Source organism: Phialemonium atrogriseum, assembly GCF_030411735.1.
Source record: "Phialemonium atrogriseum strain 8032-3 unplaced genomic scaffold QBC33scaffold_51, whole genome shotgun sequence".
In the NCBI taxonomy this organism is placed as follows: Eukaryota; Fungi; Ascomycota; class Sordariomycetes; order Cephalothecales; family Cephalothecaceae; genus Phialemonium; species Phialemonium atrogriseum.
Window position 1 is genome coordinate 98,247 of NW_026848188.1, and position 19,048 is coordinate 117,294.

The 19,048-nt window shown below is 55.2% G+C and overlaps 5 protein-coding genes across 5 annotated transcripts; 3 read left to right on the forward strand and 2 right to left on the reverse strand.

Annotated features, from left to right (window-relative positions):
* Positions 1-300: 300 nt before the first annotated feature.
* QBC33DRAFT_520033 (uncharacterized protein) lies at positions 301-1,313 on the forward strand (the record flags this gene model as incomplete). The annotated part of the gene is made up of 3 exons (XM_060426330.1): positions 301-910; positions 1,016-1,032; positions 1,140-1,313. 3 exons carry the CDS (start codon positions 301-303, stop codon positions 1,311-1,313), a joined length of 801 nt encoding a protein of 266 aa, XP_060278132.1.
* Positions 1,314-1,609: 296 nt separating this feature from the next.
* On the reverse strand, positions 1,610-3,827 carry QBC33DRAFT_614651 (uncharacterized protein). Its single transcript, XM_060432599.1, has 2 exons — positions 3,532-3,827; positions 1,610-3,495 (listed from the first exon to the last, which is right to left on the reverse strand). Exons 1-2 carry the CDS (start codon positions 3,742-3,744, stop codon positions 1,768-1,770), a joined length of 1,941 nt encoding a protein of 646 aa, XP_060278133.1. The 5' UTR covers positions 3,745-3,827; the 3' UTR covers positions 1,610-1,767.
* A 3,328-nt stretch (positions 3,828-7,155) lies between these two features.
* QBC33DRAFT_462511 (uncharacterized protein) lies at positions 7,156-7,623 on the forward strand (the record flags this gene model as incomplete). Its single annotated transcript, XM_060425070.1, has 1 exon — positions 7,156-7,623. A coding segment is annotated over one exon (468 nt), but the record flags the coding sequence as incomplete, so codon positions are not given.
* A 1,157-nt stretch (positions 7,624-8,780) lies between these two features.
* On the reverse strand, positions 8,781-10,277 carry QBC33DRAFT_574644 (uncharacterized protein; the record flags this gene model as incomplete). The annotated part of the gene is made up of 4 exons (XM_060430767.1): positions 9,765-10,277; positions 9,342-9,641; positions 8,903-9,087; positions 8,781-8,841 (listed from the first exon to the last, which is right to left on the reverse strand). Exons 1-4 carry the CDS (start codon positions 10,188-10,190, stop codon positions 8,781-8,783), a joined length of 972 nt encoding a protein of 323 aa, XP_060278135.1. The 5' UTR covers positions 10,191-10,277.
* A 7,595-nt stretch (positions 10,278-17,872) lies between these two features.
* On the forward strand, positions 17,873-18,781 carry QBC33DRAFT_462517 (uncharacterized protein; the record flags this gene model as incomplete). The annotated part of the gene is made up of 2 exons (XM_060425071.1): positions 17,873-18,258; positions 18,313-18,781. 2 exons carry the CDS (start codon positions 17,873-17,875, stop codon positions 18,779-18,781), a joined length of 855 nt encoding a protein of 284 aa, XP_060278136.1.
* Between the last annotated feature and the right edge of the window lie 267 nt (positions 18,782-19,048).

The following is a 19,048-nucleotide window of genomic DNA, read 5'->3' on the forward strand; positions in this document are numbered from 1 at the left end:
CCTCGCTGTTCCTCTGCATTTCCCTTCCACCGTCCCGGTTGCCTCAACTTCTCCTTTCTCCTACTCCTTGTCGCCTACCGGCTAACAATATCTCTACCATGTTAGGCCCCCCCGGCTTAACCAGGAAGGAGCCGAGAATTGAAGCGAAAGTTGGACAAGGTGACCAAGGCAAGGCCAGGCCGTCGTCAGCCAACACAGTCAACACCAAAATCTCCACGGTCAATCCATACGACAACTATTGGGTCTGATGCTTCATCCAAGCGTTCCGGCGGCGATTCCCCGCCCAATAAGCGTCTTAAGATGGCTACCACTTCTTTGATGACGGCCAACAAACAGCGCCGCTGCCACAGCCCTATATCTCCTGTGGCGTCAGAGGCTGTTGGAAATAACAACAACCTTGTGAGGATTCTATTCCCTGAGGCAGCCTACCATGGCCGGAACGTCGTCCACTTTGAGTCCAGGCCCGCGGCACCCACCCCTAACCCCCAACGCTCGTCGTCCACACCTAAGGGGGAGGAGACCACCGTTCAGCTCGACCTCGGATTGCTCGCGCCTGGGAACTGGGTCAACGACTTGGCCATGATGCGCATCGCCTTGCTGTTTAAGCCCAACACCCTCGCCATTGTCAACCCGTTGGAGCTAGAACATTTCTGCAAGGCAAAACACTTGCCTGACAAGGTCCGCGACAAGTATCTCGTCAAGATAAAGCACAACCCCATCACCGTCCACACCATCAACAACAGCGCCGAGATGGCCGCCCTCTACGTCACCAGCATCCACCTCGTGACCCACGGCTCCCCCCTCGTTGCAGCCTCGCACCTCCGCGTCCGCGCCGAGTCCAACCTCGCAGCCAAGCACGCCCGGATCCCCCCGCCATGCCGCTGTTCCGGACCGCAGAGGCCCACCGCCTGTTAGACGCGCCGCGGCGAACAGCGTCGCGCCTTGCGCGTGTCCACGGGTGTTGCCTGCGACGTCGCGGCGGAGATGCGGGAGAGATGCAAGACATGTGTCGCAGGGCTGTCGAGGTGCATGGTATGTACATACATGGCCCTCCCCGTGCCAGGCCGGGAGGATGTGTCGACCCCGGCGGCAGTGGTGCTCGGAGGGCGCTGGAGTTGGCTGCTATTGCTGTCAATAAGGCACGTCGCATGTTTGGGGAGGCGCTTGATGCTCTCTTGGACGGGATGGTGGCTTTGAGTAGGGCTGTTGAGAGGGTGAATAGGAAGTTGGTTGTCAATCGTTTGTCGATCAAGGCTATCTTCCTCATCGACAACCCGGAGCCCAAGCTGAAGACGATCCCGACTGTTGGCTAGAGCGTGTCGACCATCACCCCGCCGGACATGTATCTGAAGATATCAGTAGTGGCCCCAGACCCTCCAAGGAGAGGCGCCTGCGATGCGTATCGCCGTAATAAAGCGAAATGCAATAGTGGTTCTCGGTGCTCGTGGTATGCAAACCGATCCCTCGGCTGAAATTTCGAACGGGCTACAACAAATCGACGTTTCTGCTCACGCATCTTCCAGTCAACACCAGTGGCGTTTTACTTTGTATACTTGGCGGTGGTAAGTGAAGCGTAAGGACCTGAAGCAGTCGTATTTGACTGTATACTGCCAAGAATAAAGATACATGCTTCTAGGGTTGGTTTGTTCACCTGCCTCAAACAGGCTCCCCTTAAAGTGCAGCCAGGCCTGCTCCAAATGCTGCCAGGCAGCGGTTCCCGCCAGACGAAAGCAACCAGTCCTCAGCCAAGTCCTCCGCCAGCTCCCCCTAAACCGCAATACGTATATCCGTTATCCCCCCCTTTGAAAACTTGATCACGTCCTCAAAAACGTCCTCGATAGGTGTGACAAAGGTATGGCCCGCGTTGGTCTGCTGAGGCGACAATCCAGTAAACAGAAGCCCCAACACCTGCCCCTCAGCATCATACACAACCGACCCAGAGTCTCCATGATCTCCAAACGGCTTCCCTTCGTGGCCAAGGAAGAGGTACTCGCTCGACCGCGGCATGCCCATATGCTTGTCATCTTCAAGCCAGCAATTCGACTTGACATGGCTGAAATAACCAGCCGACACCCCCGTCTTCATCCCAACCTTGAACAGAATCTCTCCGGGAGTGACGTCCTTCAGAGACCTGCCCTGTTGCTTCGGTCGCAGCGGAATGCCGCATCCGGTGGGCAGCGGACAGTGCGTCATGTCGCTGTACTCGGCGACCCACTTCGCCTCAACCGGGAGCATGTTGTCTCCCTGGCGGCCCGGCACGACGTCGATGAGCGCCCAGTCCAGCCGGTGGTTCTCGCTCGTGCGGCGAGTGAACCCAGAGCCGGCAAACAGCGTGCCGAGGTGCTGGCGGCCCGAGTTGAAGAAGGAGACCTTCGAGGCGAGGTTCTGCGTCAACGGCGCGGTCGCTGCTGCAACAGCTTGCAGTCCGCGTGCATCTGCGTTCTTGGTAAGGACGTCAATGCGCTTCTGTAGCTGGTGGATGTTGAAATTGTGGTTCCGACGGCTTGGGCTCTCGACAGGTGTGAAGTTTGTCGCGGTACTGAGGAAGAAGCCTCGTTTGTCCGACTCGGACAGCTCCGAGGAGATGATTGGAACATCTATAGCCGTGATCGCCACTGCTTGGTCGATCACCGCCGAGGTGCCGGGCAGGGCCTGCACCGTGTTTTTTGGCTTGAGGGAGAAGCCCGGGATGGCTGATCGAACAACATGGTAGTTGGTGAGAGCTACCTTCTTCCAGCTACCTTGATCGCTCTTCGTCTTGATCTCGAGGTAGCAGCCCAGCGTGCCGCATCCACCGTTGCACCTCTTCCCATCCTTCCTGATGACATAGAGAGCCATGCCAATGTCATCACCAAGATTGACTTGGCGCTGGTAATCTCTGTCCAAGCCAGTGTCCTTTGCCGGCACAGCGCCCTCTGTGGGCTCGAGCGGCTGGAAGGGTAGGTTCTGGACGATGTTGTTTTCCAAGTGCAGGCAGAGGTGGTGGTTCAGCGTCGCAAGGTATGCTTCAATGCGCTGCACAACAGGCGGCCAGGTTACTTCCCTTGACTCGTAGTCCACTGAGACATAGACTGTCTCCGGATTCTGATGGCGGATGGGGGAGTAGCCGAGCCGGAGAAGGGAGATGGTTGTCATATGTGACTTGGTCGCAGCGAAAGACTCGAGAATCTCGTATATGCTGGCCTGGATGGTTGGCCAGTCCGACTCGAGAACCGGGTTGACGATTGGGGCCATGTACTTCCACATAGTCAACTGCGGAGCGACCATCTCGACGCCGATGTCGACACCTCTCCAACCAATGTCGTCCAGTTTCCTGTCCACGTAGCCCTTGAGCTCCTTGATCACCGCTTCCCACTTGTCTCGCGAATCCTCCCCCCACGGCGCCACGATGAAAATGGTTGGCTGGGCTGTCCACAACTCCTGCGGAACATGCCGGGCCACGAAATCGACCTCGGCGTCGGCGATCTGGGCCTTGTCGAGGATGATTTCGGCCCTCTTGACAAAGTCATTGTCAAAGTATTGCTGGATGACTGCACAGTCCTCGGTAAAGCCTGTCTCCAGCGGCAGCGGCCGGAGCGGGGGTGCGCCGACGCGGTATTTGACATTCGAGATTCCAAACTGACCGCGCGTGCTGCTCCCCGACGCGGTTTGCTCCGAGCGTTGCGAGCGGCTTGATGGACGGGAGATCGAGGGCTCCGAGTTCGGAGGGGTAGGCCAGAAATGGCCGGGAGGTAGCTTAGGCATCGGAAACGGTCAAATAATGTATGCGCAGCGTGATTGATTGTATCGCGATGAAGAGTAGAATGGGCAAGTCGGGTTGAATCTCGTGAAAAAGTGTGTTGAAGCAGAAGAGGATGGAAGTGAGTTTTAAGTTGACGGAGGTTTGGGTACCTAGGTACGAACAGTGGCAGGGATTCTCAGCCAATGGATTCTGCCCGATCCGGAATCTGAGGACGATTTTATTGGCTCGCCACAATAGTACGTACCTGCGGGACGGAAAGCTTAAATCCAATCTTGGAGGCTGAACAGTCGTCCCGCTAGGGCAAGCAATGGCAAAACATGCAATCTAGAAAGACGGCAAATTGCACGATAGCACCAACGTTGACCAATGCAGAGATGGGAGAATCGGTGTCGCTCAGTTGTAAGCGATTGATTTGTAGACTTTTTATTTGGATACAAGGCGTGGCTAGGTTTCCAACTCCCCGCCTCGATTATGCCAGTCGACCGCTATAAATATAGCACATGGCCCCTAAAACAATGGGTCGACAGGTGCCCCGAAACCAATCCTACCTCCAACCTCCTCGTTGGGGTCCGTGCTTTTTTAATAACCCCGCTTCTCCCCCGCTTCTCGGCCTCCCACGCAGACAAGATAGAAAAGAACACACAAATATTCATGGCATAGAACTGTTGGGATGATGAGCATTGAAATTCTATGTCGCTCAATCGAGGGCAATTGATTCATCCCATTTTCTTGGTTGTTTTCCCAGGTTTGGTGTTAACCCATTATCAGCGCGGTTGGGGGTGGTAGACGCTGAAAGGTGCACATAAGCCGGCCTGGTTTGCGCTACGCAAGACGCTGGTTAGGGCGCTAGGTTGCCAGTCCAGGGCAACTACCGCCGCCACCAGTCTGCAAAAATGGAATGGCATTCTAGGTTGCCAGTCCATCGCAACCACCACCACCAAGTCGACGAAAATGATAAACACAATTATTCCAAGCACAACAACACACCTATGGCCGCAGAAAGTAGAAATTCCGTGTCGCTTAATTGAAGGCCATTGATCAAGCATTTCACATTTCGCATTTCCCACGTTTTGGAGACTTTCGTAGAAAGGTGACTAGCATGCTGGTCCGACCAAGACAAACCGGACACACAAGAAGAAATCACCATTATTCACAGCACAACAGATCCCTTGGATGAGGTAAAATTGGAAATTCTGTGTCGCTCGATCGAGGAGAATTGATTGACGGTATTTTTAATACCCTGCCACTCGCGTGGGGCGACTTCTGTCGTCGTTGGCCCAGCTCTGTGTGTAGAGCGGGATTGCATGTGCGCAACCTGGTACTGGGATTGTCCGGCCCCGCTTTTTGGGGGACCACCCACAAATTGATTCATGCAGGCATGGATTTCACGATAGCGCGGAAATCGGAGCTCCCAACTGTCTGCCGGCAGAATTTTTTTTTTTTAAAAAAAAACCCGTACCTTCAACCACCACTCAACTTACTCGTTACGTTCAATTCAATCGCCTGACTTTCATTTCAATCGCCCAACAGTCAATTCAATCGCCGGGCTGCGGCAAGATCTCACCACTTTGGCGGCAACTGTCAAAATTTCCGGCGGCCCGAGGCACCTATGGCGCACAGACCCCAGGCACGAGTTGCCCAGCACAAACTGCCCAACACCATTTTCTTTCGACAGACTCACGTCCCAAGTCGCCCTTGGCGCTCTTTACCAGGTTAACCAGCGTCTAGCGGATCTTGAAGGTCTAATTGTGATTGCGACCATTGGGACTACCTGAAGGCGGCTGGTTCCTGCAGGATAGGAAGGCTCTTGTCTATCCACATTCTGCAACTTGTTGCTCAGGGCACTCCGCCATTCCGGGGTCCTTGTCCGGGACACCAAAGTCTCCCTTGTAGTCAGTTGCATCCTCTCTGTTAAGCACCTTGATTCCGAGAGAGGAGCCGTACAGGGTGAAGTGGCCAGATTTGTCGCCGTTCACCTCCTTGTCAAACACTACGGGATCAAGAGACAGACGCTGCAACAACAAATCATAGCTGGCGGTTGGCAGATCCAGCCCTAACAGTCACAGATGTTGCCCAGCATGCATACCATACCGCAATTGCAACCTTCCATATGCCCCAACCTCTCCCTGTCCCATCGTTCAGCATTCCGAGCTTGGCTGCACATCAAGTTCTCACTCTAGCCAAAGAAACAGTCAAAACAAAGACCCTCCGCTTCCGTTCCCCTGCTTGACCTACCCCAAAACACGAACAGACTGAACATGCCGAAAGCTTCAAGCTATGCAGACCCCGTCTGCTGGCCTCAGCGCAAGCAGGCAGCGAGGGACTCGATTTTACCTCGTCAGCCAGTGTCACCCACAATTGGAGACCCCACGTTTCCCCCTCTGATTCCATCCAACTCGGCTATAGGTGATTGCGCAAAGAGCGAGGTGTCTCTACATAATGACAGTACATGGACACCGCCGCCCCTGATGGGGAGATGATGGCCTAGGACCCCGCTGTTGTTAAGACGCTACTGCGTAGCTGCCTCGAAACGGCCGTTCTCAAGGATCTACAAGGCACCACAGGCCCAACCAACCTGTGGCTTTGCTTCCAGTCCTTCGACATCATCTATTCTAACCGTGGTTAAAACATGGCTAGTGCCTTGCCTTCCAATGCTGCGAGACGGTTGCAGATCTGCTGCTGCGGTATGACTGTCGCCTAACCGCGTTAGTGGATTCGAGGCAGCTTCAACATGTGTATACCTATTGAAGTGCAGTCGTTTAGCTTTTTTCCAGAAGCTTATCGTGTAGGCTTGTAGTCTTGTGTCCCTGTACAATACCTGATACAGCACATACGGCTCCCTGAAGATCCCGCTGACCACGACACAGTCGAAGATTTCCCCAAGCTTGTTGGTATATGAGGGCTTGATCTTAATCTAGCTGCGTGCTGTGGATTCTGGGCTTGTACTTCGCGTTGCCGTTCTTGAGCATGAACCCTCGACGCGCTTGGTTACCGCCCCGTGCAGGTGTCTCGGTCTAGGTGGCGTCTGGTAGGAGCCCCAATTGTGGTTCTCTCATTCCAAAATCTTCTGGCATAACTTCTTAGTGGCTGGGATGTATTTTACGTTGCGTATGATGCTCTTATCTGTGTTAAAAGTCGAGTTATACATGATGGGGAGGGGGGGCTTTAGCAGCTTAAGCGTGGCGTTTGGGGCCTTGGCTGACACAGCCATTGTAGCAGATATAGCCTCCATTGTCATCGTTCGGCATTGCTATTAGAAAAGCAGTAGCAGGTTGCTCATGCAATATCGAAGCAGATCATGGAACCAGACATCAAGAAGTAGCTGTAAATGCCACGGCAAGAGCAGTTACCCAATGATTCGACCGGGATGCCTCACTTGGCGGGCTAAACTCAAAACTTAAGCGGCTTCTTAGATAACCAAGCTTCTTGCATCGCCAGCGATAACTCCGCCTCTCCCGCAAGATTACATCAAGAGGACAGCGGCTTCGATCTGGAAGGAGAATCTTAGCAAGGACGAGGTGACTCAAGTCTTCGAAGATATCATCTGCCTGGTTTTTCATCACCGTCTTGGGTCGAGTCGATCAAGCTTATTTAAAGCCCAGATGCCTTCCCGAGGTCCGGGGCCGCGACGGGAGAGACGTGCGCATGGGCCGCGGTTGCTGACAGGCAGCTGCGCATACAGGATGCCAAGGAATTGGACCGGCGGCCTCGGCCGCCTCAACGTGGACGGCTCAATCGACTTCAAGGAGAGGAGAGACATGCAGATCACGTCGTTGATAGCGATGTCGTTTGACAAACACTCGGCGTCGTCGTACGCTCTCTCATGGGCAGGCATGGTTGTTATGTGGTGGCTGACGACTGGCGATGGCTCTCCGAAGTAGGTCAAGGTTGGGAACCTCTCAGCAGCAGGGCCTCATCGGTTGAGATGCCCCTTGCCTACTAGCTTTCCAGACATGCATGCACTCCCACAGCGCCTCGGAGGATTGGGAACTCGGACTCGGGCTTGAAGATGTATGAGCCGATGTTAGCAAACTGCCTCTCTCTCAATGTTAGAGGATCTGCTATTTCTAGGGACGCGGGAATACGTTGTAACTCTGATTGTGACTTGGTAGGTTCGCAGGCATTGTAGATGGCCTCCTTCTCGCCTTATCTATTGAGGATCTCTAGCTTCAGCTGCTCTCCTGGTGATAAAGACACCTTTGCAAAAGCTAGGGACCTTGTCCGGGTAGAGAAGGCAGGCAAAGCTCATAGTGAGGTTGATGTGCGTAATCTTGGGCCTGTATATCACGCTTGCAAGGTCTCCGAGGATCAAGTCGCGCAGGGCTGCCACTAGAGTGCTTCTGGTCGACTAGCTCTAGTACTGCCTGAGGACAGCCATGTTGAAGTGGAAGTGGTAAGGCTGGCAAGCCAACTTGTTGGTGCTGAATAGGCGGCGGCGCGATGGGTTGGAGGCCAAGGTCTAGGCACTAGGCTTGGGCATGTGTATGGCTGCGAAGCTGGACATGGGAGTGAACTTGGAGGTGACGGCGACCATAGGTATATCACAGCGGACACAACAGTGGATTCGACGATGCATGCGACAGCAGGCATGCGGCGGGAGACACAGGGACAACAAGGGTGATGGGAGCAGGTGTCTTGACGCTGGACATGTTGATGGCACGTTTGCGGCAGGCGTCTTGACGTTGGAGACGGACATGGACATGCTTGCGGTAGAGGGAGTGATAGCTTGAGAGACCTTGGGCGACTCAACCGAGGGTTTGATATCGACGTAGGGCTTGAGGGCTACCTGCTTGACGTTTGCTTTCTCGACGTCTGCCTCCTCGCAGCCCCGCCACTCCCCGTCCGTCCGCTCCTCGTCCATATGTTCAAGATCATTGTCCTGCTGCCCCTCACGCAACATGTCCGTGTCTGGTTGTCCATTGGCCAAATAGTCATCATCTTAGCCCTAGCCCTTGTCCTTGTCCAAATCCTCGCGGTCCAGAAGTTGTTGCGCGGCATGATGGGGCCTTCGGGCTCGTTCAGCGCCGTGGCATTAGCATTAGCGCGGCCGTTTGCCGTCCCCGTCCCCGTCCCCGTCGTCGGCGACGGCATTCTCGCCGCTGAGGAGCGTATCGGGACGGGGGTCAGACGTGGCGTGGTGGGATACCGGGGTGCGCGTACGGGGCGAGGTTGTCGGCGGCGTCTGACGGCGGTGTGTCAGGCCTGTCGGCGGGGTGGTGTTTGGGCATCTCCTCCTCCTCCTCCTCTTCTTCTTCTTCATGCGGCGGCGAGTCGAACTGCATGGTCACGTCCATCGGGTCCGGCGAGGCTGACGCCAGCTCCTTGTCCAGCATCTCCTTGTCTGTCTGCGCGTGTCAGACTGAGCATGTTCCGAGTGCTTGCGTTCCGGCCGAAGCCCGAGCTTGGTGAAGTCGGCTGAACGCGACCGAGTCGTTCTTTCGGCCTACTGCGACCGGCCAACTGTGGCCGAGTCATTCTCTTCTGGCAGCCATAGCCTGCCCTAGGCCAAGCCTGTTTGTTTGCCCTAGGCGAGCGGAACTGATAAGGGTTGGCATTAGCGTTGGCATTGGCATTGGCATTGGCATTGACTTCGGCTTACGATCGGCCGGATGTTGATGTCCTCCTCGAAACCACACTTCTTCTCGGGCTGTAGTCGGTGCTGGCCGATATGGTATCCGTTGTTTGTCGTGTAGAAGGTGTCCTCAGGCAAGCCTTGCTGCTCTAGCCTTTCGAAGACGCTGTCGACGAGCTTGTCGATATCAGTGTCGGTGACTTTCGTCGGTTGCTTAAGCAGCCGCGTCTTCGTCATAGAGGGTGGGCGCTTGGTAGGCAACTGTGCCTTGTTCTTATTCGCAGCCTCGCGCTTCTGGGTAGTAGCGGGCGTTTCCTCTCTGCCCTTCTAGGCCTGTTTCTTGTCGTCTTCTGAGGCGGCTGTTGCGTGGTCGTGGGGGGTGTGGGTGTGTCATTGAGGATGTCTTTGCGGGTGCTGCCTTTGTGGCGGCAGGCTTGGCGGGGACCTTACGGGAAAGGTGGTGAGGTTCCCCATGTTGCCGGAGAGTGGTACGAGTTTTGTGTTGAGGAAGAACTGCGAATTGAGGGGGCTCCAGCGCTGGGTCTCAGCCTTGTTGTTGCGGTGGCGGTTGAGGCTGTTCTTTCGAATGCCCACGCATGCGTTGTCCCAGCCTGCTCGCTCCAAGATCTTGCGAATGATCGTCCAGAACCGAAGCTCTGTTCCTCCTCGGGAAACTCGGCAGCGAGGCGGGGGCCTGAGATCCCACGTGTAGGCGGCGACGGCAAGGTTGCAGCGGGCGCGCTTGTTGTCAGCTATTGGCCCGGTTTCTGGAGTCAGGACGGGCTCTTCTAGACCTGGACGCAGTTGAAGATTTCCTCGCCTGTGGGGTAGGTATTCGTCGATGCAAGTTTGGAGGGGAGTGTCTTGAGCTTGCATTCTCGGTTACGAGGCAGAGGCGGGCCTGACACCTGTAACGCACAGACAAGACGCCATGCCGAGGAACAACACGAAACTCTAGCAGCGACGCTCATTTCGACAAAGGCAAATAAAAGTTGCCAGGAGAGGCGGCAAGATCGGGGGCACACAGCCAAGCTGCTAGGCAGCATTTGTTGCTCCCATCAGTACTTCTCAGATCCACATCTACGCCAAGGCAGCCAAGCAAACTCACCCCCTGGTTATTCTGCGGGAACTTCCATGTTTTGGTGCCAAGGTGCATACCAATACCGGTACTGTACAGTACTACTACACTAGAAGACTCCCGGCGCTAAACTCTCCATTATCCAGGTACTGATCTAGGTACTGTACTGTACTGCCAATCTCCACCACCAATCTCGACCAACAAGTCACCGCAATCCCACCCCTCCGCAGCAACGCGTCTCTTCAAATCCATCCGGTACCAGCGAAATTATCGAGGCCCTTCAATCCTGCGAGATAAGGGAGGGTACACCGCCTGTTGGCACAAGGAGTGGAGTACTTGCAACTACCTCTAACAAATACATAGGTGCCTACCACCCTCCCCAATACGCGACTTTCCCAACATGTCAGGGAGCCCTGCGGGGGTCCCTCACCCAAATCTTCCCAAAATCAGATTGCTGTGGGTTAGGTATCCTCAGCGAACCGCCCATGATCCCCATCGAAATGGCAGCGGGGTCATCCGTGTCTCCTCAGTAAGTATTTGTACCAGTGTACAGATTCCTGCTCGCCGCTCAATTGGGGAATTTTCGAATCCGTCCCTCTCCACCAAAGCTGCCTTGATCAGCAGCAACTTCCTCCCCGCATTGACTAGGCAAGTCCCGCCAGGTTGCTTTTAAGTTGGGTTTATTTTCCATTCCATTCATTGTTTGATCCAACCCAAATCCATCTCCTGTCTCATTCCTTGTCTGTTTTCAATTCACCCAAGCTTGATTCATCCAGCCTTCATCCATCTAACCTTTGTCCATCAGGTCATGTCCACCAGCCTTCAGCCGCCCATCATGCTCCAGTCATCCGTCTCAGCGTCTGTTGCGCATCACCACCATCATACATGGCCAAATGCTCCAGCTTTGCCTGTCCCCGCTGCGCAACCCCGCAAGTCCCATCTGCTCATCCACTTCTCCCCTCGAGCCTGATCGCGCGGCGGCATCGACGCCTGCGTCGGAGTTGCTCGCCGAGTACACCATTGAGTTCCTCGCTGGCATTGCAGCGGTCAAGTTCCGCTATTAAGCGCCGGCAAGTTCGGGACCGACGACCACCAAAAGCAGGGCTGCCAGCCAGAGAAGTCTTGGTTCTCTACACAAGTCGGCTAGGTTGTCTACTCCAACTGTCTGTCTAAGCTGCCCTTGCAACCAGACTCCCCCCCCCCAACAGCTTGGTCGCAAGCAAGGCTGCGACGTAGCTTGTCTTGTTATATCTTCTTCGTGGCCAGTACTTTCGGGGCTGGTAGCCCAAGGTACGCTGGTCAATCAGACGGTAACTGTCAAGGTAAAAAGTTCCTCTCTTACGTCTGCCTTTTAGCTATATATTCCGCCATCTCCCTCTATTCCAATCCCCCTTGCCCACACCTATCTCCAATTCCCCCTTCCTCGTCGCATTGCATTGCCTCGCATCGCATCGCATCTCAATCTCCATCCCCTCCTATCAACACCCATGCGCCTAGCGCTGCCCACATGGCCAGCCCAACCCCATCCCCGCATTCCTACCAACGTCACGGCGCCGACCCAAGTTTGCCTTCCAAGAGAAGAGCATCGTCGCCTCAGACCCCCCACTGTCCCACCGCGTCGATGCCACAATACATACACAACGTGGCCCGGATATGAGAAAAAATCCCGAAGCAACAGCCCCAACCACGCAGCCCCTTCTCCTCCAGCCCTCTTTCAACGCCTCCGCCCCGCAGGGCCTCAGCCACGTCAACCCATCCCTAGCCCTAGCGGCCACATGACGTTCGCCGAGGCGGTGTACGAGCTGGCTCTGGCGCTGGCGGAGGCGCCCCCGGGCCTAGGAACGGGCAGGCGCCTTGCGCAGGCCCTCTTCTCCGACGACAGCAGCACCGGCGCGCTTAAGATGGGGTTGCAGCGGCGCCACAGTCTACCACTACGTGGTATGGTAGCTCTCGGCGTCGAAATCGCAGGCAAGCAGGGTCTAGGCCCAGTCCGGGCCGACGAGCCGCCGGCGGTCGTCGAGCTGCCGGCCGTACCAAGGCTGTAGCTTTTGCGGGACGGTGGGGGTGGGGCAGATGCTGGTTGTTGACGCCGGCCTTGCAGAACCATCCCCGCCGTCGCTAGTCTTGAAATACTGCCGACCCAGCCATGGGCGCTACGATCGATGTGCGGAGTAGACGGTGGAGAATAAGCCGATGGGAACCACGCCCGGCTGCCCAAGGTGCACCGGGGTCTGCGATCCTCAAGCGCGTCACGCAGAAGGCTTTCTTTTCAGCTTCCTGCCGCCTCCGAGAAGGGCTAGAGCTGCCCCCTCCTCTCCCACTTTGTTCCCCCATCTCTACCGCGCTCAGGAGGGTGGCTAGACATTGGGTGCGGGATGTGACCTAGACAAGCGCTAGCGGTTGCAAGGGGACCAGGCTGGGGAGTCGTCGGCTAGTTTTATGAGCCAGGCGCAGAGGCCGATGGTGGACGAGGCCGCCGTGGTTACTAATACCCTTGGCCGCGTCATGGCCGGCCAGGGGAAACCCCTGCTAACCCCTGCCGCAGCACTCCCGCATCCTGGAACCAGCCTCGTACGACCTCCAGACCCCCTAGGCGGTCCACGCACAGCGCGACTCCTTCCTAGACCGGCCGCCCACCACCTTCCCGTCTGGCCTCCTCGACGTCGACGTCCCCAGCAACAACCCCGCCTCTCCCAAGACATCGCGCTTGACCATATCGTCGCAGAGGGGGCGCTGAGCTGGTTCCGCAGAGGGGGTTTGTCGACAAAACGAATCGGTATAAGCTTCTCTGTGGGACTTGTAGATGCTGTTGGCGAAAGACGCGGGACAATGGGGGCGTTCCTTACAGCTCCTTGGATGGACAGCTAGGTTGCCAGCGTGTTGACTGCTGTTGCCCCCATACATTGCGTCCTAGGTAAGGGGGCGGCTTTCGATTCTCTCCTTACAAAATGCCCACCACTTGCGCTTAATGTTCTCCGGCAATCACTTTGCACTCCTAGTGTAGACCAAGGATGTCTCACTGTGGCTGCTGATTTTTGGCCAAACACGTTGGCCCAAACGCCCCTAGCACAGTCCGAAGTTCGAAAGCTGGTGGGGATTTCTGATTTGTCCACCTTGTCTCTGCTGCCTGGCATGATTACGCGAATGCATGTGTGGAGGCACACGTTTCGAGCAAACTGGTAAGAGACAGTGTCTCCCTAGGCTTGAGAGTCTCTCTTCCTAACATTAGCCCACAGATTTTCTCTCCATTTCCCCTCTCTCTAGTCAACCCAAAAGTTACTCAAGCATGTTTGTCAAAAACAAGCGCAACATCTCCTTAGTCAACCATGTTCTACGTCGTCACTAGAACCATCAAGGCTAACAACCTTCATCTCCTGCCATTGGCCTCCCCTTGCCCCCCTGCGCAGCAAAACGCAGACTTGCAAGTGGAAGCTTAGCAGCAGGCTGTAACTTGCAGGAGCTGGCCAAGCTAGAAGGTGGTTGGGAACTGAAGCCCAACCCAAACGCGACAAGCACTTCCAGCACGCCAGCCAACCCAAGAAATCAACCACAAACCAAGGCCTCGATAAGCGGCACTCGTAAAGACCCGCCCTAGGATTTATCAGGGACTGCGTCTTTCCCAACAAAGCTTGCCTCTGCAGAGTCAGCCCGACAGTTTGCAAGCTTCTAGCGTCTAGCGACAGGAAGAAAACAGCAACAAACCAAAGTTCCAATACACGCTTGAGGATCTAAACTAGGGCGTTGAAGGAAACAACCATAGACGGAGCCTCCAGCCGCTCACGGTTACAGAGACCATGATGACAAGGATGAAGATGGCGACAAGATCTGGTCCCAGCAGGGACAGCCGAGAAAGAAGTGGTGTGGATGGAATGCTTGACATTATCGTAATAGGAGTCACCATTGATCAAGGCCACTCTTCCATAGCCGTCCATCCCTCTTTACAAAAGAACCGATACGTCCTTCGAGGCAGGTGCGACTAGTGCCACAGACTGCACCCCCAGGTGTAGTGCCACGTTGGCGTTGAAAGACCAGCTCAGGCCCATCTCGAGTCGACGACAGCGGAGCCGGCAGGGTCGCCGTCAGGGGCCACTCGCCGTTATGCCGTACCTCGACGCCGCCTCGGCAGTAGTAGCTCGCCCCGCAGCCCTCCCGCACAGCCTGAACTCGCCAGGCAGCTGACCGGGAGACCTGGGACAGCCACGCGAGGAAGGCAACCCCAACCAGCCTCCCCAAAACATCTTCCATGGCATCCCTGTCTCAGCTTTCTTCAAGGCAACAACGTCCGCGCCCTGGATGGCCCATCAGATCAAATTCGACACCCACCTGGCTAAGCAAGACATGACCGCGGGCTGCTGGAGCCTGGATCTATATACACCCCGGAGCCCCGGCGAAAGCACCGGCGCCTCCACCCCCTTCTGAACCGAGTGGCACGGAAATTAAGATACCAAGCGGACTTAAACCACCCCAAGCCACACTCCCCAGCCGCACCGCATCTCCAGCGCTGGCACACAGCGATGTGGCGTGGCATCAGCTTGGACGCTTGAGGCGCATGGGAGAGGGAGTTGCCCCTACGCTCTACCCCTGAGCCAGCGCAGGTTCCTCGGCATGCAAGGGGCAGTGACCTTGTACAGAGGTTTAGCCTCCGCGACGAGAGGTGGCCGTGGCCAGGCGCACGCGCATTGTTGAGGATCCGGTCTAACGTAGAAGGCAAGAATGCAAGGGGATAGAGTGGCTAAACGCAGGAGATAGCCAAGGCTGGGCATGCAGAGGCATCTTCATCGAGGAGTTCTGGGTCGACAGGCTTGGAATATGCCCTCCTCGATCAGGTCGAGGAACAAGACGGCACATTCATTGCCCTCGTAACCCACTGGCAACAGAGACCCCGACAATGAAGCGTGGCTGCGCCAAGCCCAAGTCCACAATGCCCAAGGCTGCCAAGATCAAGAAGGAGGAGGCCAAGGAGGAGGTCAAGGCTAATACTGTCTTGACTGCTAGCTACATGCTCTCGCCCTGCAGCGCCAACAGCATCGACCAGCGTCAGAAGATGTTGGCGTTCAAGGAAGGCTCACGGCACCTCGGCAGGACAGCGCCCGCCTTGTCGCCACGCTCCTTGGCCGGCCTGCAACAGGAGCTGCATGCCGTCAGAGGACCAGTACTGTGGCTAGGACCAGGCCTGGTACCTAATCCTCCTCCCGTTCCTTGCATTCCTAGCAGTCATCTCCCTCAAGGGCGGGAGGTGGTTTGGCAAGAGTGGCGGCAACAACGACACTCCCCTACCGCCCAGCGCCTTTTTTCCCCGCCACGCTTCCTTGCTTCCTCCATAATCTTGCATGTCCGGCTTCTGCACAACGCATGCGGCAGCTTGGAAATAGCCTCTGGCCTCGGAGGCGCTTAAACGGCACAACGTCCACTGGTACCAGGCTTGCGCTGAATGGCGAAGACTTGCTAGGAACAAACTGCGAGAGTGCCAACAAAACCAGCCGATGGAATATCCAACCGATCGTGGGGCCCATGAGCAAAGTGATTGGCACCGCGACCATCTTGCTCAACAGCGATAGGAAGCGCAAGAACCCGGCCGGCAAGGCCGCTGCCATCAAGACCGATGGAGACGACGGCTACGAGACCGCCGCGGCGGCGATGGAGACTCCGACAAAGAAGCGCAAATCGAGCCCTGAAGAGAGTCAAGACGACCGGGTCAGATCACCTCGCTCTACTAAGAAGACGCGAACCAAACTTCCACCAGACTGGATGTCAAGCTCTGTCCACCCCTTCGGGGACTTAGCAAGCCTTGATTTCACAACCTGTCGGCGCTGGATCTTGAGCCAAGCATGTCTACACCATCCAGCACCAGTGAAGAAGACAGTCGTTGGGATCGGGCAAGATGATTGCTCGAGCATCTATACTAGGCTTCCATCTCTTATGGATGATGACCATCTTGGTGGGTGATGACTATCTTGATGGCGAGGACCGCTGCTCTCCCTGCCCAACTGTGTCGGAGTCTACCGCCACTGGTAATTCAGGTTACGTTGAACCTTGGAGCCTAGGTAAGCATGGTCTCTCCTTCTACTTACTTCTTAGAGGATTGCAATCTGCCGCATTTTGACCCACCTAGCACACTGTCGTTTCTTTTCAACGTCACCCCGATACTTAGGAGGGTTGGTTGTCCATAAAATACGGGACTGTCTCTCGTCTACAACAATTCGTTCCAACTCCCCTTGGAGGAGCAGTGCCCCAAGGCGGGCCGGATATTTGTCCAACCCTGTCTGACGTTCAAGCCCAAGCCGATTTAGCAGACGTCTTCGCAACACATGCTGATTACAGCTTATTCCAATGAGAATGGACTGAGGGTAGCTTTGCGGCTACTTCGCCGCTTTCTAGCTTTCCAATAGAGTTGGTGGATCCTGAGATATGGAAGGTGTTGTGACAGAGCTACTTTCTAGCAGTTAAAGAGATATTGGCCATGGCAAAGCCAGCCAACCCACCGCAATCGACAAGGAGGACGAGATATGGGAGGTCGAAGCTTTCCTTGCTAAATGGAACTAGGGGAGAAGAGTTCTGCACCTTGTAAAGTGGAAAGGCTTTCCTAACTCGATGCGCATCTGTGGTGGCACATTAGAGTTACCATGATTTGACAAAACTGATCCCCGGGGGAGAGCTTAAGGGACGGTTGCCTCTCGCTGGCCGTCAAATCCCTCACCTAAAGCAGAATTCAGGAGTGAACTTCGGAACGCCTCGTCACATGTCGGGTCGTGTGACTTGACATTGGTCAGAATGGAAAATAAAGTCTTATTGTTCAAACTTTTGATCCCGCAGTGCCTCTCGAAATGCTTCATTCTAGAAGACTTTTGATTCCTATCGTTCCAATAGTTTGTATGTTGGAGAGTTGTTGAGCATTAGGCGCATGTCGGATTTATGTCGGGACACAAGCCGTGTTCTCTTCAAGATGCGTTGTAGGTACGAGAGCCGATTTCCCGGAAAGTCAGAGCTCCGAGGCAGAAAAAGCGCCCCGGACGGAAATACTTCGGAAACTGTCATCATGCCACAAATCAGCCAATGAAATGGTCGCGCCGCAGGATTAGGTTAGAGCACACAAATCGGGAACACGACTCGCCCCACCTAATGTATATCACGTGCTGACTGATTGACAGAAGTTCCCAGCAGCGCCAACCCCGCAACTTCCTTCCCTACAGACCTTAGCCAACCCCGACCCAACAGACTGAGCTCAATCATGTGAGACTGAGCTCAATCATGTGCCGGGAACAGTGGTATCAGTACACCTGTGGTCACGTCATTCCACCACGAGAGACTCAAGTCGGTTGGGCGCACTGCGACGAGTGGGTTGAAGGCCACGCCGAGGCCGATTGTCCAAATTTCGACGACAACGCGCCGCACGCGACGGATGAGGTGGACTCGAAGTGCGAGGAGTGCGAGTATCTCACGCCACCGACATCAAGCGAGTCAGGCAATTCAGACAGCGACGATGAGTGAACAGAGTCACTCCCAGGCTACGTCTTCTGACTGGGAACCGGTACGGCATGCTTCCGACAACAACTCTGAAGGACTATCAAGTGGCAAACCTATTGTTACAGATGGGAACCCAGACTCTCCGCTCCGTATTGTCGTGCGCTGCCTTTCGCACAAAATACCCGGCCGCCGTTGTGACAGGACGGCTACCATGGCCAATATCATCTGCAGATACCACTTCCAGCGAGACATGGACTGGGAGAAAGAGCATATCACAAGTCTAGGGTTTAAGGAGATCGATGGGAAGAAAGTCAGATTCCTCCTCGAATGCGGCACTGTCCTTCCAAATACCAAAGTAGAGGACGTACCAATCATAGCGTTTAAATGGAATGGCGAAAAGCTGTAAGTCTTCCGTCTCCGTTTCTGGTTATGCATGTTAACTAACGTGACATTTAGGGTCCCACGCGACGTAGATACTCGCACTCGAGACTTCCTTTGGAAACTGCCATTTAAGCATAAGCCACCTGTTCAAACGCCGCAGAAATCCAAGACAATGGAGCAAATGCGGGAAGGTATGGACGACGCAGGTTGGAACAGGTACATGGGAGAGGTAGTACTACGGAAACTACAGTACAAGAAGAAACCAAGCACCGTCGACAGAAGCTGGGCCAAGGAACACCCAGATCTCTTCTACGATGTCATGCAGCAGTATACGGCCCAGCAACGCTGGCACAAGCTGGAGCTTCCGCCTAGTCAGAAGCAATGGGTCGAGGCACAGAAGGACAGGGGAGACCCTAGTACATTGGTGGCTCTGGTTGATGTGGTACTAGACAATATGGGCAATGAGATAGATGGTGAGCAGTCGGCGCTTTGCTCAGAAGCAACCGGAACGAAGCGCGAGGAGCGTGGTGGCATCTTACAATAAAAGACTCTTCTCAGCAAATGCCAGAATAAAGCGGTAGATGAGAAGCATTCGTGTAAAAGGGTGACAATTGACCATGGCATACCGCCGTGGCCGGATGAAATGATCACCTTGCAATTGTGCTTGTCCCTTCCCGTGGATCACCGCTGGCGCCATACACTGTCATGGCAGTATAAAGCTCGTCCTCCTCGTGTATATACGCGCCCATCCTGCGCTTCGTGGTAGTGGCGTCATTCCTCCCATGATGCTCGCTTTTATTGCCCTTTACAG

What these genes read in the sequence shown, in the direction of transcription:
- QBC33DRAFT_614651 (XM_060432599.1), bottom strand. Translation starts at nt 3,744, where the DNA reads ATGCCTAAGCTACCTCCCGGCCATTTCTGGCCTACCCCTCCGAACTCG. An exon ending in GCTTTACCGAGGACTGTGCA is followed by an intron (nt 3,496 to 3,531) that starts GTCATCCAGCAA and finishes GACTTTGTCAAG; the next exon opens with AGGGCCGAAATCATCCTCGA.